The sequence below is a fragment of the Chanodichthys erythropterus genome, chromosome 21, assembly GCF_024489055.1.
Source record: "Chanodichthys erythropterus isolate Z2021 chromosome 21, ASM2448905v1, whole genome shotgun sequence".
Lineage (NCBI taxonomy): Eukaryota > Metazoa > Chordata > Actinopteri > Cypriniformes > Xenocyprididae > Chanodichthys > Chanodichthys erythropterus.
The window spans coordinates 11925743-11951692 of record NC_090241.1 but is presented as its reverse complement, the minus strand read 5'-3'; the positions used below and the strand labels follow the sequence as shown (position 1 = coordinate 11951692).

Below are 25950 nucleotides of genomic sequence, written 5' to 3'. Positions count from 1 at the left end.
CGAACGTTTTTTTAACAAGATGTAATATAAGTCTAAGGTGTCCCCTGAATGTGTCTGTGAAGTTTCAGCTCAAAATACCCATACATTTTTTTAAATTAATTTTTTTAACTGCCTATTTTGGGGCATAATTAGAAATGCGCTGATTCAGGCTGCGGCCCCTTTAATTGCTTGCACTCTCCACCCCCTCCCGAGCTCTCAACTCTATCATTGCATAAACAAAGTTCACACAGCTAATATAACCCTCAAAATGGATCTTTACAAAGTGTCTGTCATGCATGCTGCATGCATACATCGGATTATGTGAGTATTGTATTTATTTGGATGTTTACATTTGATTCTGAATGAATTTGAGGTTGTGATCCGTGGCTAACGGCTAATGCTACATTGTTGGAGAGATTCATAAAGAATGAAGTTGTGTTTATGAATTATACAGACTGCAAGTGTTTAATAATGAAAATAACGACGGCTCTTGTCTCCGTGAATACAGTTAGAAACAGTGGTAACTTTAACCTCATTTAACAGTACATTAGCAAAATGCTAACGAAACATTTAGGAAGACAGTTTACAAATATCACTAAAAATATCATGATATCATGGATCATGTCAGTTATTATTGCTCCATTTGCCATTTTTCGCTATTGTTCTTGCTTGCTAACCTGCATAACGTCTGTTGATTCAGCTGTGCAGATCCAGACGTTAATACTGGCTGCCCTTGTGTAATGCCTCGATCATGGGCTGGCATATGCAAATATTGGGGGCGTACATATTAATGATCCTGACTGTTACGTAACAGTCGGTGTTATGTTGAGATTCGCCTGTTCTTCAGAGGTCTTTTAAACAAATGAGATTTATATAAGAAGGAGGAAACAATGGAGTTTGAGACTCACTGTATGTCTTCTCCATGTACTGAACTCTTGTTATTTAACTATGCCAAGATAAATTCAATTTTTAATTTTAGGGCACCTTTAAGTAGCTTCAGTAGCCATTGTTTGTTTACAGTCTTTTTTCTTTAAGTCAGTCTCTAGCTTTGCCTTCTCAATGACATCACACACGTGGTTAAATACGGCAAGAGATGAATGGTCGGGAAGCAACGTGTAGTCTTACATGTTTCTTGTCCATGACACAACACGAATTTAGAAGTCAAGATCGCATTATCTGACACAGTGACTATCCTACAGACAAAAATATAGTGTACACTGAACCCAACATAAATATTTTCTTCCTGTCTGGCATGAAGAGTCTCAATCATCTGTGATGTTCTGTTCTCTAGATATGGCTCAGGTACATGGAAGCCTATTTCATAAGAAAAATAAATCATGCTTTGGTAAAATCATAATTATGATATAAAAAGTCTTAATTATAACATAAATGTCAAAATTTTATGTAATCTTTGTCAATTATTTTTAATGTCATGATTTTGTTCAAAAAGCTAAAACTGGCCAAAAACTAAATGTCATACTACAGCAGATTATAAGACTTATACGGAGAAGGTCTGTGTTTGTATGAATCTAGTGTTCATCAGTGAGTCAGACTGCTCAGAGTCGCTTGCTCTTCCTTTAGTCGCAGATGATTCTTTTGAATGTAAATGTCTTTCATTAGCAGTGTTACACTTCAGTAGCAGTGTGGCATGGTGCCCGCTCTAGTTGGCATATGGCCACTGTGCCAGCTTTACCCCCTCAGTTACTGAGACAGAACACACACACACACACACACACACACACAGAAATCACCTTTAATAAAGACTGTTGTTATCTCTGTATGTGTGTATGAATGATCCAGTATTAAAATGAGCTGCTCACACACACACATACACACCCACACAGATGTGAGATGAGACACACAGCAGTGGTCACCACTTCTTATTTCCTGCAGAGAAAATGACTCTGGCATGTTTTAATATGAACCAGCTCAATTACACAATGGAGGGGCAAAATGCATAAAAATATCAGTATCGGCCAGTATTAACATATTGTTTTATTATCAGTATGGGTCTGATTAGACTACAATTGGCAATATCACCAAGGCTGATTTCTTACATTTCAAACTGGTTCAATGACTGGTTGACTGTGCATTGTCTCTTTTATGTTATATACAGTAATAATAATAATATTCCTGATAAAACACACAAACAAACCCCACACGTACCTTCTTAGAGGTGTTGATGCAGTTCATGTAGTCTCTGGCCAGCTGTGAGCAGTGCAGCGTCTGCTGTCCATTCAGTCTGTAGCAGTTCAACACCTGCGACTGCAGCTCAGGGCAGATGGGACTCACATGACGATGCCTGATGACCAATAAACACTCTTACAAATACATATACACAGGCTTTATGGAACATACTGGTGGATGAGTTATATAACAATCAATACAACAAAACGTTTGATACCACTAATGATCACTCTACTTCAAAATCTAAATAAACAAACATGGAATCACCTTAGTGCCAATACTTTTTCAGATGTGACCTAGTAGAGTTGTTTGTGAATATAAAAGGTCTAAAAAGTTTCAAAATCAAAGTGCATATGAATGGAGTTATTGTCTCCCAAAAGAAGGAAGTGATTCCGAACTGCCTGAAACAAGTCGTCAGTAATTCCAGTCTTACTTCCTGATGAACCTACAAACAATAGGTTTGTAAATAATTTGCATACTGCCAGACTATGGTCTTCATTGGCTGTCGGCGAACAGCGTCTGCTTTGCCCCGCCCTCAAACACTGAGACCAGAAGAGTTTGGTTCATGTTGTTCATGTTGAGAAGACGCTGTTTTCTGCTGCCAAAGCAAATCCACTTTTATGAGATTGATATGGCAAAACCGACGCCATCGTTAATGTTTGTATCACTGTGTATTAGTTTTTTTTTTATAATTGCTAACAAGCATTTACCAAGTACTTTTCCTAAACTCTTAAGGCCAGAACACACCAAGCCGGCGCCGACGAACTAGTGGCGACGAAAGCAGACTGCGGGGTTTGCTCACGTCGGCAGCGTCTGTGTCCAAAGTTGCCCTGCCACACCAAACCGACGCTAAACAGCCGACGGCCAACCAGCACGTCAGTTCTGCGCCTGCGTGATATGAAATGCCTTTCCGAAACAGCAGGCGGCAGTAGCTGAACAGCCAATCAAAATGATCATATGGCCGACGGACCGACGAGGTCCAATGCCGATTCAACATGTCGAATCGGCCGAAACAAAGCCGACGAGGACCAACTTCAGCCGACAGTGCGGAACACACCGAGGAAACTTAGTCGGCCGACGAAGAAAAACTGCCCGACGGACGACCGTCGGCTTGGTGTGTTCTGGCCTTTAACTCAGCAACACACCTACATCACACATTTTGCCAAATAGTTCATTTTCTGCCCCAAACCATACTTTGTTAAATAAATACAAACTCTACATTTCAAAATGCTGAAAATCTTTTTCAACACATACTAACTCTATCAAAACACAGCATACCTGTTCTGTCAAAACACTCGCACTAGTTTTCTATCCAACATGAACATATATGCTGTGTCCCAATTCGCCTACTTATACTACGTCCTAAAAGTATGTACTATTTTTGTAAAGAAAAAGTACATACTTTTCAGTATGTAGCAGAAGAGTATGCAAGCTTTGGGACATACTACCTCGTCATAATTGCGTCTTTAACGGAAGTTCTGTCGCTTAGTTATGCAACCTGTAACTGTTTAAACTGTCCTGTCAATCATCTTGTCACAGATAAAATCCTCAACATTCAATTAAATTTAATTTCCTATGTAATCTTTGTCAATTATTTTTTATGCCATGATTTTCTTCAAAAAGCTAAAACTGGCCAAAAAATAAAAGTCATACTACAGCAGATTATAAGAGTTGGGAGAAGGTCTGTGTTTTTATGAATCTAGTGTTCATCAGTGAGACAGACTCACACTAGTTTTCTATCCAACATGAACATATATGTTGCGTCCCAATTCGCCTACTTATACTACGTCCTAAAAGTATGTACTATTTTTGTAAAGAAAAAGTACATACTTTTCAGTGTGTAGTGTGTATGCAAGCTTAGAGACATACCTCGTCATAATTGCGTCTTTAACGGACGTTCTGTCGCTTAGTTACACAACCTGTAACTGTTTAAACTGTCCTGTCAATCATCTTGTCACAGATAAAACCCTCAACATTCAATTAAATTTAATTTCCTATTTAATCTTTGTCAATTATTTTTTATGTCTACTGTTTCTGAGAGAAATGTAGTCGCACGTTTATCTGCCAGCCATGGGTCTTTCATGCGGAGAACTCTCCTCATCTTTGCATAATGATGCATTTAAAAGTTAATGACCAAACGCATCGTTATAAAAGTTCACAATGCTGTTGCAGATGAAATATAATGTGGATAACATTTAATAAATATCTTTTCGTCAGGTTAGATACTGATTATTAATCATTTAAGCCCCTTTATCTTAACCGCTCTGCTTAACTGTCGGTCTTGCATATCCAACATGTTTGTAGTTTTTTGACACTTATTTGTAGTTCTAATCGAATCCTCGTCCACAGCACAATGTGTTATGGGCAATATTAGCTGTTAGAAGTGTGCACAGATCTGCACTTCAAATTCTAACTGGAAAAAGTAGACCATCCGGGTATCTTTGGAATACTCATTTCAACATACTACGATTTGGGACATACTTTATCTTTTTTCGAATACTATTTAGGACGGATAGTATGCGAATTGGGATGCAGCAATAGTCAATCATAGCACAATGACAGTCAAAATACTAACAGCATGTTTCAGGTCTAACTGCAGACAATATGAAATACATAGTTTTTATAATTCAGTTTCCTTTTACTTAGTTAGTGCCCTACGCAGACCACATATTCTGCATATATGGAACAGTGGTAGTGGAATTGTTGTAGTGAAAGCTCTACATGAAGCTTTTACTCAAATGAAAACAAGAAATTGCTGCCAACAACAACAAATCCAACATACGTGGAGACTTTGGTTACTATGGAAGCTTTTTTTCTGCCACAGAATAAAAAAGTATAAAAAGGTAATTGTGACATTTTATCTCACAATTCTAAATTTTTATCTTGCAATTGTGAGTTTACATCTCAAAATTCTGACTTTTTTTCTAAGAATTGTGAGATATAAACTAGGAATTGAGAGAAAAAAAAGTCAGAATTGTGAAGTAAAAAGTCACAGTTACCTTTTTTATTTTCTATTCATGGCAGAAATAAGCCTCCATGGGTTCCACATGTGTAAGGGGAAAAAATACAGAGATGCACAATCCAGCACACATTCTTCCTCCTCTCCCCTATTCTTCTCCCTTGTCCTGATCCAACTACTCCTTCATCTATTCCTCAGCCAGACATTTTTCTCTCTCTCTGCTCCTCTGTGTTGTTCTGCATCCACACTGAACAAAACCAATTCAAAGAGTCCTATTTTACTATATGTCCACATAATGAAAAGAACATCAACACTTGACTATGCCTCCAACTGAGATTAGAATCTGCGACTTCTCAATATTTCAGTGATCTGCTATGATTATCAATTGTTTCAGTATTTGTTTTATATATTTTTAAAACATTTGAGCACTGTTGTTGCAGAAGTAGAGGTTTTATACTATATTTAAAGATTGGACCATTACGTATGTTGACATACTTTTGTAAATGATCAGAAAAATTCATGATTTTGGTATGGGGTAAGCTTGTATGAAAAGAAAATTAAGCATTTTAGAAACGTGTTAATTGACTGTATTTTGTGTGAAAACAACATGAATTGTGTAAATGGTATTATGGTCACAACAGACAGATGTTGTGCTAATTGTGTTTAGAGTTTTGAAAATGTGACTACAGACTGAACAAAAGAATGTTAGCAACTGAAAAAAATATGTAAGTGCTGAGGATACAGGAGCTGAAATTCAGGTATGATAATGAGTGTTTGGTTTCAGAGCAGAGCAGAAAGGAGGGGTTTAGAGACACTGAATCCTTTATCGAACCATTTCAGACAGAAATAAGGTGATGTGCAATGTATATTATGAGAAAATTCAAGTGTTTTTTGACCTTGGATGCTTATTGTAGGAGACTCCAGAACAGAATTAGGAACCTTTAAAATAGCTTCATAGCAGCACTTTAAACTGTGTTAAATACCCTCTCAAGAACACAACTCAAGAACACAACAACACACATTGTCATTGGTCAAAGATGGACAGACACAAAACAGTAGTAGTAGTGCTGCCACCTAGTGGCCTGCTGAAATATTGTGGTGGAATTTGCTGATTTTTATGATTTTTGTCTCTTACTCACAAACAGACAGACATTGAGAGCATTATGGTCCTTAAAAGATGAAGTCACTGATATTGAGCATGTCTGTGAGATTTTTGCCCTTTCACAGAACAAAATTAGTCATTAAAGGCTAAAATGTTCTCTTAGTAAATTACATTGTTCTGACTTCTCAAAAAAGTATTATAGCTAACTAAAACTAAAATCATTAAAAAATGTGTTACTTATAACAGAAAAAAAAAACATTACTATTTCAGCTAAAAATTCTATTTCTGGTAGTTTCTTATTTTCATTTTGTTTAGCTTGATGTAGCAAAAAAAGACATTTAAAAAAACAAACACTAATAAAAATGACAAAAACACGACAGAAACAGACAACAAAATTACTAAAACTTTAAAGGGTTAGTTCACCCCCCTTCGTTCTTCTTCGGAACACAAATTAAGATATTTTTGATGAAATCCGATGGCTCAGTGAGGCCTGCATTGCCAGCAAGAAAATTAACACTTTCAGTGCCCAGAAAGCTACTAAAGACATATTTAAATCAGTTCATGTGACTACAGTGATTCAACCTTAATGTTATAAAGCGACATGAATACTTTTTGTGCGCCAAAAAAAATTAAAAAATAACTTTTCAACAAAATCTAGTGATGGGTGATTTCAAAACACTGCTTCATGATGCTTTGAAGCTTTACGAATCTTTTGTTTCGAATCAGTGGTTTGGAGCACCAAAGTAAACGAGGCTTCAGTACATCATAAGTGTTTCGAAATTTCAATAATTCACATGACTTTGGCAGTTTGACATGCGATCTGAACCACTGATTCGAAACAAAAGATTCGTAAAGCTTCGAAGCAGTGTTTTGAAATCGTCCATCACTAAATATTGTTGAATTCATTATTTTGTTTTGTTGACGCACAAAAAGTATTCTCGTTGCTTCATAACATTATGGTTGAACCACTGTACTCACATGAACCTGTTTTAAATATGTTTTTAGTACCTTTCTGGGCATCTGAAAGTGTTAATTGTCTTGCTGGCAATAGAGGCCTCACTGAGTCATCGGATTTCACCAAAAATATCTTAATTTGTGTTCTGAAGATGAACGAAGGTGTTACGGATGTGGAACGACATGAGGGTGAGTAATAAATGACATAATTTTAATTTTTGAGTGAACTAACCCTTTAACTCAAATTAAAATGAAAACAGCAAATATGAAAATAAAACCTGACTCAAAATATGAATAGAAACTATATGATACTAAAACAGCACTGCAGTGATATTTGTACTTACTTCACCGCAGCCTCTGCTTTAACCGCCTCTTGCGTGTACATGTGTAGAGTCTGTTGATAGTAGTCAGTATTCTACACAAACACACAGAGAGAGCTGGAGTTTAGTCATGTGAAGCAGCATTCATGTAATACACAAGACTGTATTAGAATTGTATTTGTTTTCCTCCATTTAGAATAAGCAAATGTTGATTTACAGTCCCAAACAGGAGCATTCATAACCTTTTTGCCACATTTATCATGCAAATTCATATGGGGAAATAAAACATTTTCCCCTCAATCTCAAGTTTCTGTTAAACTTTTCTAAAGCAATCCCATAATGCAATAAACACTCAAGAACATTTCTTTTTAAATGTGTATGGAGGAGGTTAACTGTGCCTCACAGGTTCAATTAAAGCCGTGTCATTATTTTTCTGACTCTGTCAGCACATCTCTCAGCCAGTGTACGGCAAGTCGTAACGTTTTATTTAGTGAGCTTTATGGGCATTTACATGGCAATTACCACAATAACAAAACACAGCAGTGCTGAACGTTTGGCCACATTCACATGGCTAACTCAGATCGTTTTGGTGTAAGAAACCTTGACTGGCATTATATGGCATGTCGAGTTTTATCGTTGCAATATCTGCTCCTTCCTTCAGCTCTGAGCTGTTAAATTCAGCAAGACGCAAAAAAACAATATGCTGTAAGTGATTATAATCTATCAATGTAATTACAATCTCACAGTCTCAGCTGGAGTAATTAGACTCTGTCGTCTTATTAAATCTATCATTCCCGATGAAGACAAAAAGAGGTAGAAAGAAACAGGAGGGACAGAAAAAGCATTGGAAATCATCTGTGTAATTAATGACAGAACTGTCATTTTACGTAAATTTTACGTTTGTTCAAATCACTAACTAACAGTATAATGATGGTTGCCTTATCAAACACCTCTAATAAGAGACGTGAAGTTTCACAAATCCCATAATTTCTTCCTCAGAGCTGTTAAGAGTCTAATCGGATAAACAGCAAATAACTAAAGCTCACTCATGTTCTACAGATGTCATTTTCCTACACAGTTTCACACCCACTTTCTCTCTCAATCGCTCCATCTTTTGATTCTCAGCTCGTTTTCTCATTTCTCACGTCATTAATACCTGATTCGCAGCTCTGTTGAAGCATATCTGTGTATTTTCATCTCTGTCTTTCTGCTCTGGAATGGTTTTCCAAGTCAAATTTATTTGTATAGTGCTTTTCACAATACACAAATCAGCTTTACAGAAACTCATGATGTTAATGTTTATAATATCTTCATGCCTTATACAGTAGTCACTTTTAGCAGATTATAGCTGGGCGATAATATAGTTTATTACACGGCTCTGTGGAATACTTGATTCTGATTGGTCAATCATGCCATCCAGCGGTATGTTAATCAAACACGATCACATGAGAATGCGTATCAGTAGTACGAGTTTGTAATCTCGTAGAATATATACGCCAAAATGAGTTTCGTATGTATAATATAGTGCGTATCCATAAAGTGCGTATTATATGCACGCAAAAAACGTGTACCATAAGCACGCCAAAACTCATTTTGGCATATATATTCTACGAGATTACAAACTCGTACTATTGATACGCATTTTCGTGTGATCGGGCTCGTTATTCCCCGATAACAACCGCTAAAAACAGATAACACAGGCTCACCTGGGTAACTGAAATCTGCAGCGCTATACGCTTGCTAGGAACGGGTTTTCCTCATGGAAGTTTTGTGTTTGATGAGGTAATAAAATATTAAAAATCAGTTACGTCAATATTTTATGTACAGTTATTTAATTATTTCATCCCTTATCGCTGACTCACTCTCTCTTGTTTCATACAAACGCAGCTGCTGGTACGATTTTAAATCAGTTTCATATCAGATCAATATCTCTTATCCAAATAATTATTTATGTGGCGAAATGCTGTGTAATATGTGGTATGACTGTACCGTATCTCTTAAAGGTGCCCTAGAATCAGAATTTGAATTTACCTCGGCATAGTTAAATAACAAGAGTTCAGTACATGGAAAAGACATACATTGAGTTTCAAACTCCATTGTTTCCTCCTTCTTATGTAAATCTCATTTGTTTAAAAGACTTCCGGAAAACACTTGGATCTCAACATAACACCGACTGTTACGTAACAGTCGGGATCGCAGAATAAACCCTTCAGGCTGATGCAAGAAGTCTTGATCACCCTACAATCAAAAAAAGAACTACAAACAAAATAAAATAATGGATAAACATTTGTTATGTTTATTGCAAAATATACATATATACAAACATTTATAGTAGTTTGAGAGCATAAAGGAAGTAAAGGGGTGCAAAATAGTTTATTTGGTGATTTACTCATTTTGGAACACTGATACAACCATGGGTATTGTAGTTTTTCACCTGGAATTCACGACGGTTTAAAAAAATAACTGAACTAATGAGCAATGAGGGCTTCAATGCCATCAATTAACACTTAGCTCACAGTAGGTCTGTCTTTAAAGAAAGATAAGTTCAAAATCAGCTCCCCTTTGGAGAAAATGAAAGCCATTTTTATTTCTGACTTTCAGATTGTAATGACGCGTTTTAACGGTCATCAGCATCGTAGATCTTGCGACGGTTTTTATATTTTCTTTTTCTCTTTTTTTTAATGTATGTATATTCATAACACTATACTTAGTATTATATTACCTTTGCATCAAATGACAAAAAAAACTAGTTAACGCTGCTGTGAGGGTGTTTCTAATACAAAGTTGACATCTGTCTTGTTTGATTCGACTGAATCAAACTCAAGTTTGTTTCCCCCCTTGGTGCGGATCTTTTGGGCAGGTGTGAATACAGCAATTGCACTCAATTGTGGACCAAACAATCATACCAAGACCCAGCTTAAGAGGTGGTCTTGGTCCAGTTCCAAAAGTACTCTTGTACGGCTTGAGAATTTCTGTCCAGTGAATAGATGACCTTAGTACACGTGTGGTTTTGTTCACAAATTGGTTCACTTGCAAAAAAGGCAGTGTGAAAGTGCACTCACCACACCATTGTACCAAATACAACATTGTATTTGGTTCGGACCAAAGCAAGTGAACTAGCAGACTTTCCTGGTGTGAATACACCCTCACACTACAGTGAAGGACCGCCTACTCACCTGTCAATCAAGAGTCTTTGGGTCAGATTTACTAAATGGGGCAAATTAGCGTGAGAGCACAATTCCACAAATGCGGCGATGAGAGTGGCAAGTTTTGAACATGATCTACTGCTGACGTGCAAAATAAAGAACACAGGCAAACACAATCAACACAATCAAATCATTTGCATAAGGTGCCATCGAACGTTTTTTTACAAGATGTAATATAAGGCTAAGGTGTCCCCTGAATGTGTCTGTGAAGTTTCAGCTCACAATACCCAAGAGATTTTTTTTAAATCATTTTTTTAACTGCCTATTTTGAGGCATAATTAGAAATGCGCCAATTCAGGGCTGTGGCCCCTTTAATTGCTCGCGCTTCCGCTAATGCTACACTGTTGGAGAGATTTATAAAGAATGAAGTTGTGTTTATGAATTATACAGACTGCAAGTGTTTAAAAATGAAAATAGCGACGGCTCTTGTCTCCGTGAATACAGAAACGATGGCAACTTTAACCACATTTAACAGTACATTAGCAACATGCTATTAATTTACAATTTACAAATATCACTAAAAATATCATGTTATCATGGATCATGTCAGTTATTATTGCTCCATCTGCCATTTTTCGCTGTTGTCCTTGCTTGCTTACCTAGTCTGATGTCTGATGATTCAGCTGTGCACATCCAGACGTTAATACTGGCTGCCCTTGTGTAATGCCTTTCATAATGTTGGGAACATGGGCTGGCATATGCAAATATTGGGGGCGTACACCCCGACTGTTACGTAACAGTTGGTGTTATGTTGAGATTTGCCTGTTTTCCGGAGGTCTTTTAAACAAATGAGATTTATATAAGAAGGAGGAAACAACGGAGTTTGAGACTCACTGTATGTCATTTCCATGTACTGAACTCTTGTTATTCAACTATGCTGAGGTAAATTCAATTTTCAATTCGATGGCACCTATAATGACCAACGCAATCTACCAAGAGCAGTGCAAAATAGCATTGGGTCTCAAATAAGCAGAGCTGCTCATCAGATGCAGGTCAACACAGGCGCAACTTTTTACATGTAATCTGACAAACACGTACATATATATATATATATGTAGGCCAATATGGCCTGGCAAACGATATGTTTGGATAACATCTTCTTCTGGCATTCCAAAGAAATTAATAAGAGTGGAAAATATTTTCTCCCTTCAACCACGCACTCTCTGTTCTCTGTGGTGTCTCCTCCTAGCAGCAACAATTGCAGCCATGCCGCAATATGGGTTACGACATGCTTTTTTGGGCATTAAAGCAGAACTAAGCAAGATTCGCGAAGCTCCCCCTACAGTTTCCTTCAGTGAATGACACTGTCATGAATACTCCAAGCGCAGCTCTGGACTACAACGACTACAACACTCGCCAGCGCAGTAGTTTTGCAAATACAGTACAAGAAAGAGGAGGTGGGTAATTTGCAAATACAGTACACTCGATGGAGGTGGGTAATTTTCGAAATTGTCTTATAAAGACATAATATATACATTGTTTTTGAATTACCGTAAAGCATTTTGTCACTCTCGCGTGAACGTGAACATGAGGCGAGATTGTTTCGGGTCGGTGCAGCTCAAGTTGCAAGTGCTGTATTCTGGCGTATACGTGCCAGAGGGTGTTAGTGCACGACTCAAACACACCACTACAAATCAATTAACCATCGTAAGGACTTAGAAAACTACTTATGGAGGTAAAAAAAGTTACTTAGTTCTGCTTTAAATAATGGCGCAAATACCATTAAATTGACTAGCGTAAACATTAGTAAAACACTGTGCATGATTGATTTAAATACTCTCCTCCCATAAATGTTGTGTCTGAAAGGGAAACTCCTACAAATGCATAGAATATTCAATAAGGTCAGCCGCAAAAACAACTCAGTCCACGCCTTCTCAGAGCTAATTTTGCACTGCGTGTCTTTAGTAAATCCCGACAGTATTTTTTAAATGCCAAAAGAGGGTTTGCGCTGGCACAAGCTGTTAGTAAATCTGGCCCTTTGACTATTACATGCAGACTTAGAGGAAATTAGAGGAATAACTGCTATATGCTTTTATTAGTGTGAAGAACATTTTAAAAAATCAAAAAGAACCTTTTTTCACTATAAAGAACCTTTTGTCCAATGGAAAGGTTCAATGAATGTTCTTCATGGAATCATAGAAGCCAATAAAGAACCTTTATAGGATAGTATAGGAAAGAGCTAAAATTAAAACAGAGATTGAAAGTGGTGTAGATTTGTGTATTCTGACTGTATGAATAATAATGAGAGAAATTACGCCTCAGCAGATATCAGTATGATTATCGCATCAGACCTGATATTTCTGATAACATGAGCAGCTGAGTCGGTTTTATTCTTGCAAATGCTTGACAGAGTGAAAAGCACAAACCTTTTTTGAGATGAAGGACATGAATATTACATGACAGTGTGTAGAGTGCAGATAGACATGCAGAAGAGAAAGCCAGTGGGATCAGGACCTTTGTTCCTCTCTCTCGCTCTCTCTCTCTCTCTGTGAGTGTGTGTGCACGTGTGTGTGTGTGTGTCACGCTCAGGATTTCTCTTTGAGAGCTTAACCAAAGCGTTTCAGATTAGTGTGTGTAGGCTGAATCTTAAAAATGTGAGCTGTCATTTAAAGCATCACACACAGACTGCAGCAGTATAACGCACACATGACAGACGAGAGCCGATTAAAGGTCTCACCTCAATAGAGCAGGAGAGAGTTACAAAGAAAAAAGATTTCAGGAATGGAGGAGTGTGTGTCTGTGTGTGCACAGCATCACATCCACTATGTGTGTGTGCATCACCAAATGAAATTGCACAAATAATGAGACAGGTTTCCTTGTACACTTCCTCATCTGCCATGGGTTGGATAAACAGACAGACCCACCCAAACACTTTTATTTTAATGAATCTATAACAGACTTTTTCTTGATGCAAAGTATAATTTTTTTTAAACACAATTCAAAAAAACACAAAATGAAGATTTTCAAACATTAATGAAAGTTTTGATGGGAAATGTGTTTAATTGTTATGAAAATAATGTTACAAAACATTTTATCTTAATGGTCCTAAAAATTGTCTATAAGCCTTCAAAAGTTTGGGGTCAGTAAGATTTTATTACTTTTTTTTTTTTAAGAGAAACATATTTTATATTATATTTTATACGTTTAGCCTGCAAGGATGATAAAAAAATGACAGTAAAGACATTTATAATGTTACATAAGATTTCTATTTCAAATAAATGCTGTTTTTTCACATTTTTATTCATCAAAATATCCTGAAATAAATGTATCACGGTTTGCACAAAAATATGAGGCTGCTGAAAATTCACTTTGATCACAGGAATAAATTATATTTTAAAATACATTCAAATAAACTGTTATTTTAATAATTCACAATATTACTATATTTTTGATCAAATAAATACAGCCTTCGTGAGCAGAAGAGACTTCTTTCAAAAACATTAACAAAACTCTTGCAGACCCCAAACATCTGAATGGAAGTTTACATTATTTCTTTTCTTTTTAGTGAATATCTTGTGAAAATTTTTTACTGCAGATAGTGTATATTATATTTGTGTGTATTTTTTAGACAAACAAACACACACACACACACACACACACACAGAGCTAAAGCGTAACTAAGCCTGTTAGGTCTCAGAACGAAAGCAGCTGAACAGACATTGCACTGTAAACGCCGGAGGAATGATGATCCATCTATAACCTCAGTTCAACTTCATAGCTGATATGAAACACATTGATGTCCTTACTGTAATGTGTCATATACTGCATTAAAGAATTAGTTCACTTTCAAATGAAAATTACCCCATGATTTACTCACCCTCAAGCCATCCTAGGTGTATATGTCTTTCTTCTTTCAGACGAATACAATCTGAGTTATATTAATAATCACAGTGTTTCATATCAAATTACTCTTGTTTAATGACTCACACTTTGGTGGACATCACCGTCTCATACAATGCATTGTACGTTTGTCATATTTATCAGAATATAAATGGACACAAAACTACAAGCTTACTCCCCTCATGCAAATGAGTCCTCTTTCAAACAAAGGAACTTTCCCGCTTGGAAACTAAACCTTTCTCATTGGTCAAGCCAAAACTCAAAGGTGTGACTTCTATAGAGGTCAAAAAGAAGAGACAGATCGCACTGTCTCTTCTGGTTCTTCTCTTTGTTCCTGCTGATACTATGGATGGACAGGCCTCATTCACTTCAAGCCATGCGCAACTTCCTCAACAACAGGGTCAATTTAACAGCGCAAGTATGTCGCCATTTTCTTCATTTAACGCAGAAGATATTGACTACAACTTCAGCACCATTGGACTTAACCATCAAGAATTTCTCCTCAGCCTGCAGATCCCATCGCTCCTCAAAAGCTAATGCAATTTGCAAGTATCGTACATTTTAACACTAAACGGCGGAAATTTTGAACCCCTTTGTTAACAAAGGTGCTTTACAGTGAAACTGATGGTTCTTCCAGTTCGTTAAATGACTCTTTTCATAGCTCCTTTCCCCTGTTATGCTACGGTTCAAATTCATTTCCACTCTCTCATTCCCTATGGTTGTGTGATTTGTATGTCTGTGTGTGTTTAGTCTAGCTATGTGTTTGTGATTGAGTTAAATAAAACTTGTGTGCACATTCTTGCGAGTTGATTCTGATCTGCTTATTAACCAATGCCACTGATAACCATTAAGATCACAGCTACATGCTAAGAAAGAGTTCTTTTTTTGGTGGCCACGGAAAATATATTTTCTGAAGAGATGATAGATAATCAATACTGAGTATTCGTTGGCCGAACAGATTAATTGATTGTAATATTAATTCAGCTACATCAAGTTCATTCGATGAACTGATTCAAATATTTATAATTAATTATAATGAGTTATGATTAATTATTCATATCCCCCTTTTGAGCTAATTCGCTACACCCGGATGCTTCCAAGCTTTATAATGGCAGTGCATGGAAACCACCTGTTTGAAGCTCAGAAGGTGCATCTATCCATCATAAACGTACTCCACACGGCTCCAGGGGGGGTTAATAAAAATAAAAAAGGAAAAAGTGTAACGCCTCTCACATTTCAAAACACTTATGCTACGCCCTACGCCTTCTCTATTCAACTTACAAAACAAGCATAACTGATGCGACGTCAGTTCTTTTTTCATAAGTTGAATATGAAAGGTGGTCTGGCAGAAGCTAGTTATTTTACTTTATAACAAGTTAAAGGTGCTGTAGAACTTTTTTTTAAAAGATGTAATATAAGTCTAAGGTGTCCCCTGAATGTGTCTGTGAAGTTTCCGCACAAAATACCCTATAGATTTTTATTAAATAATCTTTTTAACTGCCTATTTTGGGGCATAATTAGAAATGAGCCGATTCAGGGTGTGTGGCCCTTTAAATCTGGTGCTCCACGCCCACTGAGCTCGCGCTTGCCTTAAACAACATAAAAAAAAGTTCAAACAGCTAATATAACCCTCAAAATGGATCTTTACAAAGTGTTCGTCATGCAGCATGTCTAATCGCGTAAGTACAGTGTTTATTTTGATGTTTACATTGATTCTGAATGAGTTTGAGGCTGTGCTATGTGGCTAACGGCTAGTGCTACACTGTTGGAGAGATTTATAAAGAATGAAGTTGTGTTTATGAATTATACAGACTGCAAGTTTTTAAAAATGAAAATAGCGACGGCTCTTGTCTCCGTGAATACAGTAATAAATGATGGTAACTTTAACCAGATTTAACAGTACATTAGCAACATGCTAACGAAACATTTAGAAAGACAATTTACAAATATCACTAAAAATATCATGTTATCATGAATCATGTCAGTTATTATCGTTCCATCTGCCCTTTTTTTGCTATTGTCCTTGCTTTCTTACCTAGTCTGATGATTCAGCTGTGCAGCTCCAGACGTTCTGCCCTTGTCTAATGCCTTGAACATGGGCTGGCATATGCAAATATTGGGGGCGTACACCCCGACTGTTACGTAACAGTCGATGTTATGATTCGCCTGTTCTTCGGAGGTCTTTTAAACAAATGAGATTTATATAAGAAGGAGGAAACAATGGAGTTTGAGACTCACTGTATGTCTTTTCCATGTACTGAACTCTTGTTATTTAACTATTCCGAGGTAAATTCAATTTTTGACTCTAGGGCACCTTTAAGTTTCTTACACAAACCCATTTTTGTTTAAAAATAGTGTAAAACTTCCCAGCTTCCAGTTACAGCACTTGACTAAACATTTTCTGTTATACAGTCATATTTAACTTAAAATCTTCATGTTAATTTAAAACAATGTTAGGTTCATATTTAAATCCATATCTGCTAACCATCAGCTCTGGTCTTATAACACAGGAGGTTTGATAATTTTACAGTTTGTTTTATTTTTTAAATCTTATACAACTTTATTGGGGCATTTAGCTCTACAATGTAGGCATTAAGGAAGTTTAAGGATCAAAGGTCGACTTTCTCTTGAACATTTGCAACCTTTGAACCTACAACCTCTTTAACCACTACAAAACCCCAGGTCTTTAAATTTAAATGCATGTACATATGGTTAACTTGAATAAAGTTGTATAAAATTTAGAAATAAAATAATCAGACCTCCTGTGCACAACACCACAAGTCTGTAACACATTTAAAAACATTTCCAATCAATCAGTGTCCTTCACAGACGCTTCAGGCCACCTGATGCGTTTAATTGTTTCATTTTTTACAGCACTAAATAAATGTGTTTTTCCACAGCTATTGGCTTACAGTTCATAGATTTCTTTTGATATAAAGTAAATATATTCTTTATATTTCAGTTCTTATAAAATTCATTTATTTTTTCTTCTGTAGCTTTGATTTTCTCTGCTGGACACATCAAATAAACACAAGTTCAAACTCTTTCCTTCTTCAGGCAGTTAATATTAATAAATGATCTCAAACAACTTTCAAAAGCATAAAATCATACATTTGGATTCTACCCACAGTTCATCTCTCCACATCGGTCACACACACACGCATTAAAGTGGCGTATCGCTAATCAGAAGGAGCAGATGAAGCCGCATAATCACCACCTCTGTTATCGAGTTTATGCAAACAGTTGTATTTATAAATGCAACATTTAATATGACCATGAAGACATCAGAGAGAACAAACCATCTTCAGCCTGAAGCACGTACAGTAAGATCAAAGAGATGAGAGAAATGTGTAGAAATGTTTCAGATTTAGAGTGTGTTTAATGGATTCTTCACCGTCCTTCTGTGATGTGAGCATGTGTCTGTGTTTGTACTTCTGAAGGCCACATTTTGTAAATATCATCACAAATATGCTAGAAACTGATGTGTGATGAAACAAAGGTTCATACATGGACCGAACTGAATCTAAAGATCTAAAAATGGCACAGTTTGTGAGGAAGCGTGTTTGTGAAGTACACACCTTCTTCTCCATCAGTTGTAGTTGCTCCTTGTAAAACTGTTCGAGATGTTTCAGTTCATTTTCTTTCGTCTTCAGCTGTCGGGCCTGATAGAGACACAGAATAAACCTCTCAATTTGCATTTCAACCAAACTCTTAATAGCTTTTAAACATGGAAGATGTTCCAAAGACACTGAAGCAGTGAGGATGAGCAGCACACGATGAAAACTGATGATGTTCCCGACACATGACAGAAACTGGCAGTTAAAGAAGTGTAGCAGCATGCAACAGAGACGCAGGCATATCATCACAAACTCTCTGAATAATGATGATATTAGCCAGAGAGAAATTAGCTCGGCAAACTCTTGTACTAACATTAAGTTTACTAATAACAAAACAAAGTATGATGGGACAGAATTAAATGATACACTTCAGCTGCATGTATAAGATGATACACATTCAATGTGTGTGTGTGTGTGTGTGTGTGTGTGTGTGTGTGTGTGTGTGTGTGTGTGTGTGTGTGTGTGTGTGTGTGTGTGTGTGTGTGTGTTTGTGTTTAGTCACATCGACTACACAAATATGATCCGATGCCTCCAAGACAAATACATATGATGACATACGGTAGACTTACAGTAGCAATAGCGCACACACACACACACACACACACACACACACACACACACACACACACACACACACACACACACACACACACACACACACACACACACACACACACACACACACACACACACACACACAATTGAAATAAATCAGATCCACATTCAATCTGTTAACTAACAGGAAGATTTCATTCATTTGCATGACGCAAGATTATCTGGATAACAGCTTTAAAGTCAACATGAAAAAGGCTTGTCTTCATAATCTTCATCACAATATAATAACTTGCTCTGCCTCTGAAAAAAATAAAAAAAATAAAAATAATAATAAAAAAAAAATAATTTAAAAAATAATTAAATTTAATAAAAATCATAACTGAGAATAAGAAGAATTACAAAAAGAAAACCTTCTGAACATATTACAGTAATGAGAATTTGGGTAGAATTGTGCATAATTGACATAAAAAAAGTACAAATTAAATATTATTTTTTTATTGTTAACTAAAACTAAAACTATTAAAAATTGTTTTTGATAAGTGAAATAAAATAAAATAAATATAAGACTTAAACATTAAACATTTAATTGGAAGTTGAAGTAGTAAAATTACTAAAGCTGAAATAAATAAAATAAAACTAAATAGAAATATTGGGGAAAAAACAAATACATATGAGAAAAACACAAACAAAATCACTATAATGAAAATATAAAAATCAAAGCAAATTCAAAATATAAATAAATAAATACTATAATATTATATAAATAATATTAAATCAATCCGTATTATTTTTTATAACATGTCATTATTGAGACCATCCAATCATCATGGATAAAATCAAGTTCCATCCTACATTTCTCGTTGAATGTTGTGTTTCACTCCAGTAGCGATGGTTGTGAACACAGTTTCATGTTGACTTTAAAACAGCTCTGATAAAGAAACTGTGTGTGTGGTCTAATTTACATGCAGTTACAATGACAAATAACAGCTAAAATAAAACTGAGATTTACAGCTAACGGCTGCTGCTGCTGCTGCTGCTTACCCGAACATTCAACTCATCCGGCTGAGAGAGAGAAAATAAATATTGAAGAAATTTTTTACAGCTGACGACCCTTAATCAGAGCATTCATTATAATTACATGAAAGAAAGAAAGAAAGAAAGAAAGAAAGAAAGAAAGAAAGAAAGAAAGAAAGAAAGAAAGAAAGAAAGAAAGAAAGAAAGAAAGAAAGTTGGTTGTACTGGATATTATTTCTGCAAATTTTAATTTAACAAAAGCACTTGGACAGGATTCATAATAATGGATGAGCTGACGATTATCACTAATCAGAGTGTAAATGAGCCAGAATATACATGCATGATTGATCAGTGCTGTTGATAGTAATGAGAACCACATCAGCTGACAGAAAGACAGAAAGAAAACACTAAAACAAAAGATTGCAATAATAATAATATTATTACTATATATAGCAATAATAAGCCCATTTCTGCCACATAATTTTTTCGTAAATCATAATTATAATATAAAAAGTTTAATTTATGTAATTACATTTTTTATGTAAATTATGACAGTATGTTATAATTGACTTTTTAAGTCATAATTTTGACTTTTTGTGTCAAATTATAACTTTTTTAGCTAATAGAAAATTAACTGAAAGAGAAAGCGCACACAAAAATAAAATAATGTGAACAAAAAAATAAAGCTTTATAAGAAAGCTTCACATGTAAAACAGGGTAATAATATTAACAGCGAAGCCTGGTTATTATAAATGTCACACTATGTAATTAAATGGCAAGCATGGCCTCAAACAGCAAAATGAAATCAAACGCCACTGCTGCCATCTAGTGCCACACTAATCATGCAATAATACAAGATGTAGTTGTAAAAAAAAAAAAAAGGGTTTTTATGTTTTTCCAAAACATTTGAATTATTTGTGTTTCTGGGACTTAAAGATGTTCAATTAAACTAGTTTTTGATTTTTAAAAAATATATTTTAATTAAACATCAAAGCATGCAAATGTGAATTCAGATGAGTGTAAAATCAAATGATCATATGCGTCATGAAGATAAATGCAAAAAATATCTGAGAAAAACACAAAGACACTGAGAGCATTAACTTATACTTTACTAACAGAATATTCCTTTGTAAAATGAGAATTAATTTTGAATTCTGAAATAAAACATGTTAAGATGCATGTGTCAGAGTAGCTGTTTCCATCCAACTATTTTTATGCACATTTTGGGATGTTGCATAAAAAACGCTGGATGGAAACACTAAGATGTGCAGAAATTCTCAAAATGCACATATAAAACTCATGTACTCAATTGAGGTGGAAAATTTTCTTATCCTATATGCGCATAAACTATGATGAAACACATTTACTGAATAAATCACTCGATCCACAACCAAAACTCAGGTGACTTTGCTTCAACAGAGCATGTGAGTTGATTTTATGCGATATTCCAACTGTGTGCATAAGTTAAATTTGCATTGCATGGAAACATAGCTAGTGTTTGGAGCAAAGACAGAAGAAGAGAGCATATCTCACCAGGCTGTGTTTTTTCTCCAGGTCCTGGCGTGTGTTTGCTCTCTCTCGCAGCACTGCTGGGTTCATGTCGTCTCCCGCCGCCTCTCGCTCTCGACGGGCGATCCGGGCCAGCTCTTCCTGGATCATTGCCTGTTCCCGCTCAAAACTACAGCCAAACACACAGACATCATGACTAAACTACTGCCCCACTAGTGACCAGCAAAGACTGTTCAAGAATTAGTCATGTTTAGTGAGCCAGCTAGCCTTGATTCAATTGAACGTGAGTCACATTTCAGCCAAAACCCTATTGTAATGCATGATAATCTCATTTTCATTACTGTAATGTAAAAAAAATCATGATATATTATTTAAACTGCCAAGTATTTAAGCATCATGGTAGGATTAGATGTGATGATGTTCAGGATTGTTATCATTATCTAAAACTATTACAAACATTAGGTCACACTTTAGTTTAGGATCCAAAATTCTCACTATAAACTATTAACTAACTATTAACTATGACGACTTTTGCCTCAATAAAATCCTAATGACTTCTTATTGATAGTAAGTAAGGTAAGTTTAGGTATTGGGAAGGATGTAGAATATTGTCACGCAGAATAAGGCATTAATATGTGCTTTATACAATTAATACAATTAATAAGTCCTAATAAACAATTAATATCCTAGTAATATACATGCTAATAAGCAACTAGTTAATAGTGAGAATTGGATCCTAAACTAAAGTGTTACCAAACATTTTTGTTCATTGAATTAAACATAAAACAGAATTATTAGATGAAAAATTTAAACTGAATAAAAAGTAATTATAAAAATGTATAATAAAAATAAAAACTGAAAAAATTAAAAATTAAATCTAATTCAGAATATTTATAAAACTATAATAATAGTATATAAATAATACTAAAATAACACTGATGCTTTTAATGTATGATTATTTGAATAATTTACTTAAGTAAAAAATACTGTATTACAGTAATGAGAATTTATATATTTGAAACTCAGAATAATAAGAATTACAAAAACACAAAAAGTAAAAATTCTGAATGTATTACCATAATGAGAAGAAATGTGTAGAAATGTGCATAACTGACATGCAAACAATAAAAATTAAACATTAATAAAATATTCTTTGATATATATATAAAACACTTTTTTTTGCCCTCATTTTTCATGAGCTGAACTCAGAAGATCTAAGACTTTTTCTATGTACACAAAAGGCCTATTTCTCTCAAATATTGTTCACAAATCTGTCTAAATCTGTGTTAGTGAGCACTTCTCCTTTGCCGAGAGAAATAGGCCTTTTAGATCTTCAGCTCATGAAAAAGTGTTGCGTTTATAATTTTGTTCAGTGTATATTATATATATATATATATATATATATATATATTATACTTTTTACAAATTTTTGATAATAAAGTCTTGGAGATCAAGGCTTCCATTAAGCCATCAACATATGATCCCCCTTTGAGTTGTTCACCAACAGATTTACCAACTTGTTTTCATAGTTACCTCTGCTCATCTAGCTGATACTGTTTCTGAGGCTAAATCCTCCAGCTGTGAGTCCGATGTAATCTCAGCTCATCATTTCAATGAAGTGTTTGTAACCTTGAGCCTAGCTGTATCAGCCAATATTAACAGTTTTCGAGCAAATGGAGTTGTACCTGCTAGTTTTTAACATGCTGTGGTTCACCCTCTGCTTAAGAAACCCAATTCTGACCAATTCTATCCTTAGCAATTTCAGACCAATCTCCAAATTGCCTTTTATTTCACAGCTCTTAGAGAGAGTTGTGTATTGCCAGTTGAATTCCTATGTCGGTATGTCCAATATTTTAGATACTTTTTAGTCGCGTTTTAGATCAATGCACAGTACGGAAAATGTTGCAAGTTCTCGATACTGGTTCGTATGCGGTGTTTGTCTTGTTAGATTTAAGCGCTGCATTTGATACATGATCATATTCTGTAACATTGGTTGGAAAAGGTGGTGGATATTCAGGGTGTTGCCCTGCAGTGCTTGACCTCTTACCTCAAAGACAGAACCTTCTCGGTGAGCATTGGGAAATTTTCTTTTTTGTCCATTTCCTCTGTAATGCGGTGTGCCCCAAGGGTCCATTTTAGGCCCTCTTCTCTTTTCACTTTATATGCTCCCCTTGGGTGCCATTTTTAAGAAATATAAGATCTCCTACCACTGACGATACGATTTTATCTAACTGTCCCATGTTGTCACTGCAAAACTGAAAAGGGTGGTCGGTCCTTCTCTTCTGTAGCACCTTTGGAACAGTCTGCCCGTAAATGTGAGGTTTGCTCCTTCACTAGCCAAGAGCTTAAATCAGCTCTTAAAGGTGCCGTAGAACGTGTTTTCAAAAAATGTAATATAAGTTTAAGGTGTCCCTTGAATGTGTCTGTGAAGTTTCAGCTCAAAATATCCCATAGATTTTTTTTTTTTATTCATTTTTTTAACTGCCTATTTTGGGGCATAATTAAATATGAGCCGATTCAGGCTGCGGCCCCTTTAAATTCTCATGCTCCCCGCCCACAGAGCTCGCGACTGCCTTAAACAGCATAAACAAAGTTCACACAGCTAATATAACCCTCAAAATGTTCATCATGCAGCATGTCTAATCGCGTAAGTATGGTATTTATTTGGATGTTTACATTTGATTCTGAATGAGTTTGATAGTGCTCCGTGGCTAAAGCTAACATTACACACTGTTGGAGAGATTTATAAAGAACGAAGTTGTGTTTATGAATTATACAGACTGCAAGTGTTTAAAAATGAAAATAGCGACGGCTCTCTTGTCTCCGTGAATACAGTAAGAAACGATGGTAACTTCAACCACATTTAACAGTATTGTTATATTTATATAATGTTACAAAAGATAAGATTTTAGATAAACACTGTTCTTTTGAACTTTCTATTCATCAAATAATCCTGAAAAAAAAATATTGTACACAAATATTTTGTACAATTGTACACATTAAATGTTTCTTGAGCAGCAGATCAGCATATTAGAATGATTTCTGAAGGATCATGTGACACTGAAGACTGGAGTAATGATGCTGAAAATTCAGCATTGCCATCACAGGAATAAATTACTTTGTGAAATATATTCAAATAGAAAACAGTTATTTTAAATTGTAATAATATTTCGCAATATTACTGTTTTTACTGTATTTTGTAATTAAATAAATGTAGCCTTGGTGAGCAGACGAAACTTCTTTTAAAAACATAAAAAATCTTAGTGGTTCCAAACTTTTGGACTGTACTGTATATGCTCCACGTTTTGTTGTACAGCACTTTGGTGCAACTCTGTTTTTTTTAAATGTGATATAGAAATAAATTTTGACTTGATTTTGAAATATATATATGTTAATGAAAGACATGGAGACTAAGCACATGATTTACTGATTTTTGAGTTGCAGTATATATTATGGCAGAAGATGTCTTCAGAAATAACGATAGACATAAATTTCAACTGTTGAACACACTAACCGTCTCCTGCGCTCCTCATGTGTCTCTGCTGTAGAAGGTCGGGAAGGCCCTGAAACATCAATATAACACAGTCAGATAAGAGATGAAGGGGGATGTTGCTGTGGGGGAGCATAAGCGGTCGGTACCTGGCTCAGGTTTGGCACTCTCTGGTTTGGGTGAAGCTGGTTTCTCTGGAGAAGATCCCGACTCCCTCATCCGCTGAAGAACATCACCGGACAGCTGAGAGCACACATAAAAATATCATAAATGATGCTCTAATCTAAATATCCCTTTAAATACAATTGTGTTTATTTACAAAAGTGTAGAAACTTTCTTTTTTTTTGAAAAATATCTGAAAGATATTTGTTATTTCACTACTACATGGCTGATCAGTTGTGAAGAAACACACAACACACACCTCACTGTTCACAGATCAGTCTTATCTCAATGTTTTGTATCTTTGACCTTGAGTGAGAGCAGATAAAATTACTGTAGGTTTCTATTTCACAGTACAACTATGATATAAAAGAACTGAGGATTAACTTGAGCACAATGCTTTAAAATGAACAAATTTCATCACTATATATCACATATGAATCAATGCAGTCAATGGAACGCTAACAAATCAACTGATGCTTTCACTTTCTCAGTGCAACTGAAGTTCACAAGAGGACAATAAGGACAGTTACAATAGTTATTTTATAAGAACACAGTTACAATAAAATATCCCATTAAAATCATATAATGGTAATATAGTATCTTGCAGGACATGATTACATTCTAAGTCTGTGCTTGTAATAATGTGTTGTGGTGTCACCTTAACTCCCTGTAGGACCGTGACATTGTCCTGTTCGTCCAGTCCGTATGACACAGATCTGCTCCTACTGTCACCGGCCCCCATCAGCCGACAAAATCACCCCAAATACTAAGATAGCAGAAATAAATTCACCCCGATTCAGTTCAGGGTCACTGTGTCCCTCTACATGCGGATAAAATCATCGAATATCCTATTACGGTTTATCAGGCGTCATCATGTGGCCGCAATGAACCATGGGAAATGTCGTTTTTTTATTTTTATTTTTATTTTAATTTTTTTTTTTTTTTTTTTCTATTGAAGATAGAACAAATAATAAAAACACAGCTTAGCATAAAATAGTGCAATACAAAACATTAATTAATAACAGGGGATCCGAAAATAATATTGTAAACATGTTA

The 25950-nt window shown here is 35.5% G+C and overlaps 1 protein-coding gene across 1 annotated transcript in view; it reads right to left on the bottom strand.

Annotated features, from left to right (window-relative positions):
* The window catches only part of chchd6b (coiled-coil-helix-coiled-coil-helix domain containing 6b), a 33205-nt gene extending 7444 nt beyond the window's left edge, over positions 1-25761 (bottom strand). Inside the window, exons 1-7 of the mRNA XM_067373798.1 lie at positions 25553-25761; positions 24882-24975; positions 24757-24805; positions 21267-21411; positions 18126-18209; positions 7526-7596; positions 2146-2281 (exon numbers count right to left, since the gene is read on the bottom strand). Coding sequence (XP_067229899.1) covers positions 2146-2281; positions 7526-7596; positions 18126-18209; positions 21267-21411; positions 24757-24805; positions 24882-24975; positions 25553-25636 — 663 coding nt within the window. The 5' untranslated portion in view covers positions 25637-25761. The remainder of the gene's footprint in view (positions 1-2145; positions 2282-7525; positions 7597-18125; positions 18210-21266; positions 21412-24756; positions 24806-24881; positions 24976-25552) is intronic.
* Between the last annotated feature and the right edge of the window lie 189 nt (positions 25762-25950).